The sequence below is a fragment of the Phragmites australis genome, chromosome 2 (assembly GCF_958298935.1).
Source record: "Phragmites australis chromosome 2, lpPhrAust1.1, whole genome shotgun sequence".
NCBI classification, from domain to species: domain Eukaryota; kingdom Viridiplantae; phylum Streptophyta; class Magnoliopsida; order Poales; family Poaceae; genus Phragmites; species Phragmites australis.
The window spans coordinates 28054211-28066089 of record NC_084922.1 but is presented as its reverse complement, the minus strand read 5'-3'; the positions used below and the strand labels follow the sequence as shown (position 1 = coordinate 28066089).

The following is an 11879-nucleotide window of genomic DNA, read 5'->3' as shown; positions in this document are numbered from 1 at the left end:
CAGCCCATCTCAGCTCGAACCATACCATACCATACCTGAATCGTACATGCCTTAGACTAACTCAATTGACACAGCGTATTTAAATATCTTTATGTGTATCCGACTAATACTTAAAAAAGAACGCATAATCAAGTTGGCAGGGCACGCCACATCATCTTTGGCTCTTTGCAAGTCCGTGGCCCCACAGGCACTGCACCTTGGGCCCTACATGTCAGCCAGAGGAATCGGGAAACACCAAAAGAGCCGAAGGGTTTTGGGCTCGGAGACCAACCACACCAGAGAGAAAGGTCAGCCAGACGCCACCGCCGCCGTGGTCGCGCCGCACGCAACTCTCAAGACTCCTCGCGCGCCCGCGCGAGAGAGAAGCCGAGGAGAGAGGAATCGAGCCTTCTGGGCAAGAGAGGCCGGGGAGGATGGGCACGGGGGACGGAGAGGTCGCGGCGAGCAAGGAGAAGGGTGGCGGCGCGGAGCGGACGTCGCTGGACGGCGTGCGGGACAAGAACGTGATGCAGCTCAAGAAGCTCAACACGGCGCTCTTCCCCGTCCGCTACAACGACAAGTACTACCAGGACGCCATCGCCTCCAAGGACTTCTCCAAGCTCGGTGCGCCCGCCCACACATCCCTCTCTCCTCCTCCTCGCCCCCCTCTCTATTCCCTGTTCGATGGTTGCATCCCTAGCACAGGCCCCATCCGACAAGCCGGGATCGGCTGTTGACTTCCTCCGGCTGATGCTTGTTTTGGGGATGCACGTCTCTGAGCTCTTGGATCTGCGGATAGAACCCAAAGGATGAGTCTTTGCGGCGAGATTGAGAAGAAGCCATTAGGATGTAGGCGAATGTGATGTATAAAAAGGATGATTCGTTTGGTTAGGGCCGATCTTGGAGGGTATTTGTAGCAATGGTGTTTAGGGCAGGCTGGAAAGGAAGTGTGATTACCCCAAGTTGAAATGGATGCATTTGGGACAGATACTGTTTATTCTGATACCTCCGCTGGATCTAGCTGCTTTCGTATGAAATAGGTTGCTGCTCCTGGTTCCTGATGTCTACAACTGATGTTTCTTTTACTATATTTGTATGCAGCTTATTACAGCGATATATGCGTTGGCGCAATTGTGTGTCGCCTGGAGAAGAAGGAAGGAGGGGCGGTCTGCGTTTACATCATGACCTTGGGTGTACTGGCACCGTATCGCGGCCTTGGTATCGGTGAGTATTTCCCCTTTCTGTTACATTTTCAGTTATTTGATGAGATCATCCTTTCTTCCATGGGATGTTTGCATTATCATTGATTTAGATTGATATATTTGGTCACAACATCATGAGTTTACATGCTTTTATTCTTGATAGTTGACACCTTGACAGTGTCAATCAAACAGTATAGTTGTATCTTGTATGTGCACTTAATTGCACCATTGTCATTTTTCCAGCCCAACTTTGACTGTATTCACAATGTTATGCCACCATCTTCTTTTAACACAACCCCAAAACGTAGTATATGCTCACCAAGTTCAGGTCTATGTTCCTTACAATATCGTATGTGCTGCTTATAAGCAGTGTTACCTGGACACGGACACGGGTGTCGGAATCCGACTCGGACTTGGGTGTCCTATTCGGCAAAGAAAATTTGGACACGCGAAATACAACTCGGAATCCGATACCGGTGTCGGAATCCGACTTGGATTCGGGGTGTCTGATTTGGCAAATAAATTTGGACACGGGTGTTGCTAAGTGATACATTCTGTAAGAGAATAAAAAATTGTACTACGGCTTTTTATTTGCAAGAGTGATTCCAATGTGCTGATACCATTCAGGTTTGTATTAGCTTCTCGAATCTTTTTGCATTTCTAAAATCTACCTGCTGGTAGTCCTGCTCATATTGAGTTGGTGTATATCACTTCTGCTGCTTTTCTTAAGTGTTATGCTTAATCAACAATCTGTAAGTGTCAGTACTGAAAAATCAGGTTAAAAACTAATGCACTTTTGCTTTAACACCATTCAAGCCTCAAATTAATATAGTCAAAGTAAGAACCCTTAGATTGTTATTTCCATATCAAGATAAAATACCTTCTGTCTTTAACTCCAACAGGAAGCTTAAAGAATCATTGTGCAACAAGTGTGCAGCATGATAATAGCTTTGTGTAAATTTTGCCAGCAACTATTTAGTTTTTTCAAATACACATACTTTAAGAGATGATTCAGGAGCACATAAGATTAGCATTGGACAGCTAGCCTCTTTCCTCCAAAAATAGTTCTTTTTACTCTTTCGATTAGTTCGGAGTCCTCTAAATGCTAAGCTAACACCACTCGTTTACTGAGCTGTTACCTGCTTAGATGGTTATCTTCTGGCTGTCGAATTCCATAGATTCCAGATGGAAATTTAAGAGCTAACAAAGTCTAATGTTCAGTAAATGTGGACCTCTTGCTGCAACCTCTGCTGTTTATACGTGACTCCATTTTTAAAACAAATAAGTTATCATGGCAATTTTAAGAAATCTTTAGAGATGCAGTTTGATAAGAAAGTTTGTATCTGGAGGTTATTCTCCGGTAACTTTATGCTTGTTACTTATACTGTAACATGCTTTTGAATATGGATGCTAGTCAAGGTTCAAAAATTCGTTTGAACCCCGAAATGCGGAGGTCACCGAATTCCTGATATTCGGAAAATTCGATCGAAATTCGGTGAGAATTCACTTGGTCAAACGGGTTTGACCACGGCAAAAACCGACCGAATTGGGCATTTAGTAACCGGATGATTTCACCGATTAATTGCTCGATTTCGTTGGTATTCGACCGCATTTTTCGCATTTCGTTTGTAGTAAAAAAACCGCTCGAGTTTCATCGAAAACCATTCGGTTTTATCGAATTTCCGTAAGGTTCAAGAAAAACCATAAAAATAGCACAACCTTGTAAAAATGATAACTAATTCATCTGAGCTTCAAATCAAGTGAAATAAATTTTGTTGGTTTCCTTGTAATATGATCTACATGATAAAAGTATTTATAATTATAAAAAGTTGAATATTTTCTGTGAGAAAATGTATTTGCTAAACCTAGTTAAATGCATAGTTAATTCTTGCTAATAAATTTATTAGTCTTCTTACAGGATCCTATATCCTGTAAAAATACATGAAACCAATTTTGTTAGTCTTCTTACATGATCCTAGTTAAATGCATAGTTAATTCTTGCTAATAAATTTTGTTAGTCTTCTTACATGATCATATGTCTTTTAAAAATACATGAACTCATGAAATAGGTATTGTAACATGCAGGATTGTGTAATTATGTTGTGAATAGATTAATTCATAACTAACCCATCACACCTTCAAAATTAGTGAAACCACTTTTATTAGTTTACTTATACTATGCTTTATGTAGGAAAAATAATGGTAGACATGAAAATGTTAATTACAGTATTGTTTCTTAACATGTTCACTTTATGCTTGTGAACTTTGTAAAAGTTATGGAGAAATTAATAAAACTCTAAATGAAGTGAAACTAATTATATAGATCCTCTTAAGGTACACCCTACACACACAAAATATGTGTTTGCATGTTAATATTTTCCTTAACGTGAACCTTAGTAAATGAGCTGCACGCTTTTCAAAGCACACTTTTTTTTTACAAACTTCCTCTCCATAAAATATGATGCAAAGGACATTATTTTTTAATGGTTTTTCACGGGAAGTCTTAGAATTGTCTCTAGTATTTTTAGAATTTTTGTGAATTTTTATTTTTTTTTGAATTTTTTTAATTCAAATTCAAAAATCGGTTGAATTCAGAATTCGGTGCGGACCGAATTGACCGGTTTTCGACGAATTTTTGGACCCTGATGCTAGTTGAGAAAGATGAATATTGATTATTTTTTTGTTGACTTCATGTGCGTGAAGTGCAAGTCTTTTTTTTATTTCAATTATGATGCACTCTATACACAAGACGGACACAAATGATTTATGCCATCTTATAATTGGTTGATTTTATTTTGACAGGAACAATGCTGCTGAACCATGTTTTTGATCTCTCTGCAAAGCAGAACATCTCTGAGATATACTTGCATGTTCAGACAAACAACGACGATGCCATCACTTTCTACAAGAAGTTTGGGTTCGAAATAACACAGACGATACATAACTACTATATGAACATTACGCCACCAGATTGCTATGTTCTTACCAAATTTATTGGTCAGGCTGCTACGAAGAAATGAGCAGCCACCCCTCCTTTTGCGACACCTTCACTGCCATGTTATGGTGGAGATAGTTGCAGTCTGATCGCAGTTTGTGCTGTGTTTTCATTTTATGAGCTCTAACATTATACAGACATCTGAGTAGCCTCGCTACAGTAACGAGTCATCATTTGCATTATTGAGTCTGTTCTTTTCCAATCCTTCTTCAGAGCGTGACTTTGTGCCTTAACACATGCTTTGATCTTACATGGAAATCGACATAGGTCCCTGTATGCTCGATCGGGTTTGTACTCTCTGGAACCAAGATGTCATGAGGTTCTGCATACTCATTTTGGTTGAGTCGTGACGATTCAGTTCTTTCATGTAATGTTCATCTCAGGCCCTCGTATTATTTTTCTTAGATACTGCTAAGTTAGAGCCTTGATCTAGAAATACTGCAAATTTCGATTAAAAATGAAAACGTGCATGCGCCGTGTAACGCCATGCCGTGTAACGCCAGATTATACCATCCCCAACTTCCAGTTTGCAGCAACAATTTCTGGCGATGTGTGATGGACATGCTGCCTGTGGCTTTATCAGGCTTTGTATCGTAACGATCTCAAAGAATGCAGTATGCAACACAATTGCATGTGTGATGATCCGACTTGCCTCATTCCCGACACCTCGGCTTCGATGGAGACGCGGCGGCGGCCATGGTGAGCCTAGCTGAGCCACGGCCATGGTGAGAAAATGCAAGCTCAAAGCATGGTGGGCGGTTATGATACCAGGTGCAGAGCAGTTTTTTCGACAGAGGAGGTACAAATCGGTGACTGAAAATCAGTTGCTTGTTCATGAATTGGATTCGTTGTCCCTTTATCAAGAGATCCAAATCTTGCTAATCCACGCATGTAAGAGCGCATGCGCAATCTTGTCCATCTTGCGTTAGGTTGCGTAGTGATACCGCCAGGAATGCAGCATGTAGGAATTGCCGCACAATCCCTTGCGAACTCGGTTAGCCATGTACCGGGGCACTAAAGGCAATTAACTGCATGAAAAAGTTATTTTAAATCTTCAATATGATACTTTGCCGTGGAATAAACTGATGAATACTTTTGTATTATTGTCAACATATCTAGAAAAGATTTAGTGGTCGCTACTTTTTAGCTTAATACTTGTTGTGTGGGTGAGCTCTTGCCCCTACGCAATCGTGGTGAAATATAACTCAAGGCAAATGATCGATGCAACGAAAGTTGGCCTAAGAGGATCTCATTATTCAACATCTTATCTGAGGGTGAGCTTGCGTCGAATGGTCCCCTCCAAAAGTACAACAAATGAGCTCTCAAGTAAGCCCCAAGGTTAGCCTTACGTTTTTCGAACTTGTTTTTCCTAATATGACGAAAGACGGTTTAGAATGATAAAAATGGGCGAAGAACCTGTTGGAGAAAAAACGAACAATAGAGAGTAGAGAATAAAATCTTGTTGATTTTTTTATTGCACTCATGTTGATTTATATAAAATAAAAGAACAAGTTCATATCTTTAAGGAAGACATCCCTCCCTAATAGATGTCCCTTTAGAAAAGTATCCCTCCTCAATGGATGTCTAATTGATCATTAATATTTGTATCATAAAACTCCCCCTTGATCAAATTTGGTCATAGGTATATAACGCAATGAAATCTCCTCCAAAAACCCTGTGAGAAAAATATAAAGATAAATAATCGTAATATAGAAAATGATGTAGCCTATCCGCTTGTATTGATGTTGCCTCATTAAAAATCTTATAAGAAACACTGACAGAAAAAACTCATAAAGGAAAATAGTACAATATTTATGGTCTGAGGATCATAACAAGTTATGCATTAGGGATTTACTCTCTCTGAACTTTGCATATCTTAAAGTCGCCTTATACTAATTTTATGAATGGAATAAATATGTTGGGTAAAGACTTTGTGAATAAATTTGTAAGAGTATCACATGATGTTATTTTGCAAAGTATCTATCCTCCATTTCTGTAACTCATGAGGATAAAATAATTTTGGGCAATATGCTACGTGATATTGCACTATATATATATATATATATATATATATATATATATATATATATATATATATATATATATATATATATATATATATATATATATTTGAGCAATACAAGCAGCATTATCTTCATAGATAATAGTAGATGATTCTAATGAATCAATACCACATAATTATTATGTGCGGTTAATCATTATGTGAAGCCATACATATTCATATAATTATTTTAGAATGATAAGTGGAAGTAACTATGAGAGTCTGATTTTGATGACTTCTATTAGAAGGTTTTTCCTCCATATAAGAATACAAAGTCTATATGCGATCCGGTATTACGAGGATCAGATAAATAGCTAAAATATGTATATCCAACTATAGTTATGTCTTCGTTTTTCTGATAAAATAAACAAATATTCTTTTGTACCTTAGAGATATCTGGGGATATCCTTTACTCCTGCTCAATGGTATTTTGTTGGATTTGCGTTATGTTTAGCTAGCAAATTATCTGCAAATACAATATCAGGCATGTTGTAATTTGCAAGATACATTAGCGTTACAAAGGTACTGAGATATGAAACTTCAGATTCAAAAATCCCTTTATCATTATACCGAGATTTGAATGGATTTTTATCCATTTCAAGGGATTAAACGACCATAGATGTTTGGATGATATATCCATATTGAATTTATTCAATATCTTCTGGATATATGCTGACTAGTATGCTTAAGTTGCAAACATAAGAAAAATTTGGTTTTATCCAAATTATTCATCTCAAATTTCGTCTTAAAAAGATCGTGTGATTCTTCTGCATTTCCAATTATTAGGATCATCTATATATACATTGAGATGATTCAAAATCCTTTTGTTTAAAGTAAACACATATGAGCAATCATCATTTGAGTAGCCCTTCCGCAGAAGGAACTCATTCAATCGGTTGTACCATAATTTATCCAACTTTTTTAAGTCATGAAGTGACTTTACAAAATACATGTTACAATTTACTTTGAAATTAGAATTTCAAGTCATTCAGGAACTTTCATATATATTTTCGAATCAAGTGACCAAATTCTACCAATGATATTAAATATCAGAACGTTATTCCACTTATAACTGGAAAGAATATTTCATCAAAAATCGATGACGGATCTCTGTGTGAACCCTTGTGCTACATGCCTCACTTTGTATCACCACCTCATTGTTTTCATTCCGTTTATGGACGAAAACCATTTGATCCCAAATGGAGGATATTTTGAGGAGTAGACATTACTATGGTAAATACCTCTCTTTTATTGAGCGAGTACAAATCTACCTCAATTGATCTATCTGGTCCAGTTCGAGCACTTGAGGCACTCTGCTATGGTCATGGACTTTGGCTTGGATCCAGTTGAAGGTCTTTGCAATTTTCGAGAAGAAATATTTATCGACAATTGCAGTCTTTCTATTGTATGATTCTCTAGAATCAATATACTTTTGTGGATACTTCATTTACTATTTCTAACCCATTGTGATTTCTCACAACAATAGAGTTAGGGTGTTCCGATGTCCCAGCACCTTAAAATAGTATGCACATTTGTGCTAGGTCGTGGATGTTGAGCATCCATAGGCCTTGGATATTGAGTATCCATAATGTGTCAATCAACTTCATGTTAATTTGTATTTACTGTTTTGTTTTCGAGGATGCTTATAAAAATCATTATCCCTTGTGACCGTATTTCTTCCTCTCTTATTTGCATTTGGGAGTTGAGTGGTTTTTTTAGGTGCCTCCATTCTTTCTGGCGCATCGAGTGCGGGGATATGATCTAGTGACACCTTTGTTGTCAGTAAATACACATGATAGATTATTTGCAATATATTGTAAATTTATGAATCTTTGAACTTCTTGTTCAGATTTTTTAGTACTTGGATCCATGGATTGAATGCTCATATATGAGGACTGAATGCATGTGGCATCAAATATATTTCTTGGTATTCTTTGTGGTACTTTCGATCTCCCGCTAATGCCTAGAAATTGTCCTCATCAGTGTAACGAGCTATGAATAAGTCCCCTTGTTAGGGGCTTGAGGTATTTATGATTTACAGAAAATATACCTCATACAGATCCCCAATTTCCTATGAGGGTCCATTGATGTACGTTGCAGATATCGGTACATATGCAATGTAGCCGAATTATCGCAGATGAGAAATACTTATTTGATTTCCACGTACTTAACTGCAATAGAGAAGCTGTATAATATGCAGTTGGTCTTATTTGAATTAAATCTACGGTGTGTAATACCGCATTATTTTCAACATGAGGATGGAAAATTGCAATTCTAGAATAATGGTCATGCTATTAACTTAATTCTCTCGATTAGATATTCAGCTAGACCATTTTGAGCATGTACACATAAGATACTTAATGCTCCAAATTAATGCCTAAAGTCGTACAAGAATCACTGAAGGCTCGTGAATTGAATTTAACGGCATTATCCATTCAAATGGATTTTATCCTGTGTTCAGGATAATTTACTCTTAATTTGAGCAATAAATTTGTAGATGCATCTATGAGCATCATAAAGTAACTTAATGGTCAATATAATGGTTGAATATGACCACATATATTTTCTTCAATGTGTTCAACGAAATTGAGCGGATCATTTTTAATTTTAAGGTAAGAGAGCTTTAAAATTAATTTCCCTATGGCACATGCAGTGACACAAAATCTAAGGATTTTGAGAATATTGCAACATTGATGTTGTGAATAATAGAATTGCTGATAATTTTTCTTATCATCCATAAACAGGGATGACCTAGGCGATCATGCCAATTCTTGAATTCAATCAAGATTATGAAAAAATATTTTAAACACAAAATATGGTACGAGATTTATGTGTGTATGATACAATTCAGATGAAATTGAAGTAATTTTCACAAGCACTTGTTTGTCATATCTGTTATGGTGATAAATAAATATTCATCATTGTTGTCATTATGAGTTTCTAATGGAAACTATTTTGACGGATATCTTTATAATTTAACAGGGTATGTGTAGAATCAGAATACATAAGTCTATCCTCGATTACTAACTTGAATACCCATTAGGAGAGTGATTGTGGCTCTGGCGGAACCGACAATCAATCCATCACGTCTAGCGATGGTCATAATATTTTATTGCCTCTTTTTAAGAGTATGGAAATACTATGTGTTCATTCATATTGTATTAGTGGTACAACTATCGACTAAACAAATTTTCTTCTTTATTTGATTGTTTCCCGTAAATTCTATATCAGAGTAAACTCGTATACAAATTTCATATAATTTTTTGAAGATACAAATAATGGCAACAATCAAATTACAATATTTAGTAGTACTAAGATTGGCTTATAACAATTATTGGGGATTTAGAGACAAAATGAGGTCTCCAAACATGTCTAGGGAATTATATTCCACAAGCATGTTATTTTTGTTAAGGAAGTCGTGTAGTTTTTTTTTCTGGATCATGTTGTTGCTATGCTCTTGAGAAACATATTGAGAACAAGTTTTTTCCATATTATTTTTGATTTGCATATTTGAAGTGAACTTCAAACTTATCCCCTAGAACTTATTTTCCTTTTCCAACAGACATGAGGTATAGATCAACCAAATGCGTAGGGGTATGGCATTTCATGGTACGGTGATTCGTATAATCACAATTATAACAAACTTGTGAGTTGTCATTGTGAACATTTTTTGCTTGAAAAAAAAACATTACCCTTGTTAGATCCATGAAATTATGCTTAAGTGGAGCAGATCTTCTGAACAATAGAGTTATAATCTGCCAAGGATTATAGTCTAAAAACAAATGATAGGCCATTCATATATTGCTTATGGTAGAAGAAAAATCATTTTTTTTACTGATCATAGCGCTATCTGAATGATGTCCAAAGAGCATGTAGATCCTCTTCCATCAGATATTGGATATGAATAGAGGTAACGCCTTAAAAATATAAGGCAACATATTTGAGTTGTCCAAATATCAGTGGGGCTTCAAGTTGAGGTGCAGTTATTGTTGCAATGAGTCCTCAGGACGTTAAATAAAGTTTTACGTGCATAGCCCAATTTAGAAAGTTGTGACCATTTAACATGCGTTTATTAAACTCTTTGTTGGAAATATGAGCCATGTACTACATGAAATGACCATGTATTTATTAATTTACCATGATAGTAAATTAAATAGCATAGAAATGTTGTAATGTATGCAAAATTTAAATTCAAGATATGTCTTGAATATAGATATAGTCTTCTATAAGGAATAGGCGACTAGGTCACTACTAATGTTTTGATCTCTATTCCTAAGGGAATATGTGATTTGATAATCATTGCAAAAATGTAGTCTCTGTTCTATAAATCTTAGTTATACACGTTGAAGGTAGTCATCATGTTGATATGTAACATGATGTAGATCTCACAGTAGTGGACGAGAAAAACTCCACTGCCTTATATTTTACTAATGTTATAGAAGATATTCATCAAGAATATTTTGCGCTGATTTTTGCTTTTTATTTAAGAAAAAATATGAACCAAAATATGTTAAGAGTGACATTAGGTGTTAACCTTCAATACATGATAGGTGAAAAATTCATTGCTAATGTCTTGGACTCCACTTCTGTGGAAGTGGGTGACATATGGTCACTGCCAAAAATATAGACTATGTACATGGTAAATATGAGGTAATAATACAAAATTAAAATTCAATATGAGTATTGAATAATTATTGGAGTAAACCTTCATGACCGGTGAAAATTTGACTGCTAAAGTATTGGTCTCCATTTTGAAAAATGGGTGACATGCGGTCACTACCAAATATTTAGACTCCGTGCATATAAATATTGGGAAAACATGTTGAAGGTAATCACTAATATGGTGTAGACCTCGCAACAGTAGGCGAGCAAATTGCTGCTATGACATGGACTCTGTCCAATTAAGATGAATGACACTACAGTCAAAGTCGATGTCATAGTCTCTACTACCTTTTGTTTGTGCCAATAAAATAATATGGTAATCACTGTAAATTTTTGCATAATCATCTGCATAGTATTTAAGTCGAGGCTTCAATAAATTTGGAAATACAGAAATATATGAATATTGAATTGCAAGAAAGAAAGAAATATTGTGTAAGAAAAATTACAATCACATGAAATGATAATGTATTACTGAGGTAATACTATAAATATTGCACTAATGCATAATAACATGCAATTCATGAAGACCTAAGGGCGAGAGAAGGCGGTGGAGACTCTCAGGACTCGATATAGGTGCTCCAGTGCGCTATGGTCGACGACGAGCAGCGAAACAGCACCAGGGGATCACCGCGAACTCGGTTGTGGGGTGCATCGTCGTCGATGATCGCTGTGGAGGGCTGGCAGTAGCTAAGGGCGGCGACAGCATCGGAACTTCAGTGCACGAGCCAACTAGCAGCGGATTTGCCTCGGCTCAATGGGCAATAGGGTTGGGACGAGGTGATAAGGATCAAGGGGCGGCTATTTATAGGCGGGTAGGGCTATAGATAGAGTCTGAGCTCGGTTTGATTCCTTGGTGATGGGTGCTCATGTCCTATGTGGCTTCCTTGTTCAAACCCAAATCCCTTGGAGATAAGGCTGGGATTCGTAGAGGGGTTGGTCTCAAACTCGATTGCGGCCTTCTAGATGATCCCCCCTTGTG

At 37.0% G+C, this 11879-nt stretch overlaps 1 protein-coding gene across 1 annotated transcript; it reads left to right on the top strand.

Moving 5' to 3' along the window:
- The first annotated feature begins 255 nt into the window (after positions 1–255).
- LOC133907047 (uncharacterized) lies at positions 256–4457 on the top strand. Its single transcript, XM_062349047.1, has 3 exons — positions 256–603; positions 1081–1203; positions 3984–4457. The coding sequence occupies exons 1-3, from the start codon at positions 414–416 to the stop codon at positions 4199–4201; spliced, it is 531 nt and encodes a 176-aa protein (XP_062205031.1). The 5' UTR covers positions 256–413; the 3' UTR covers positions 4202–4457.
- The last annotated feature ends 7422 nt before the right edge of the window (positions 4458–11879 follow it).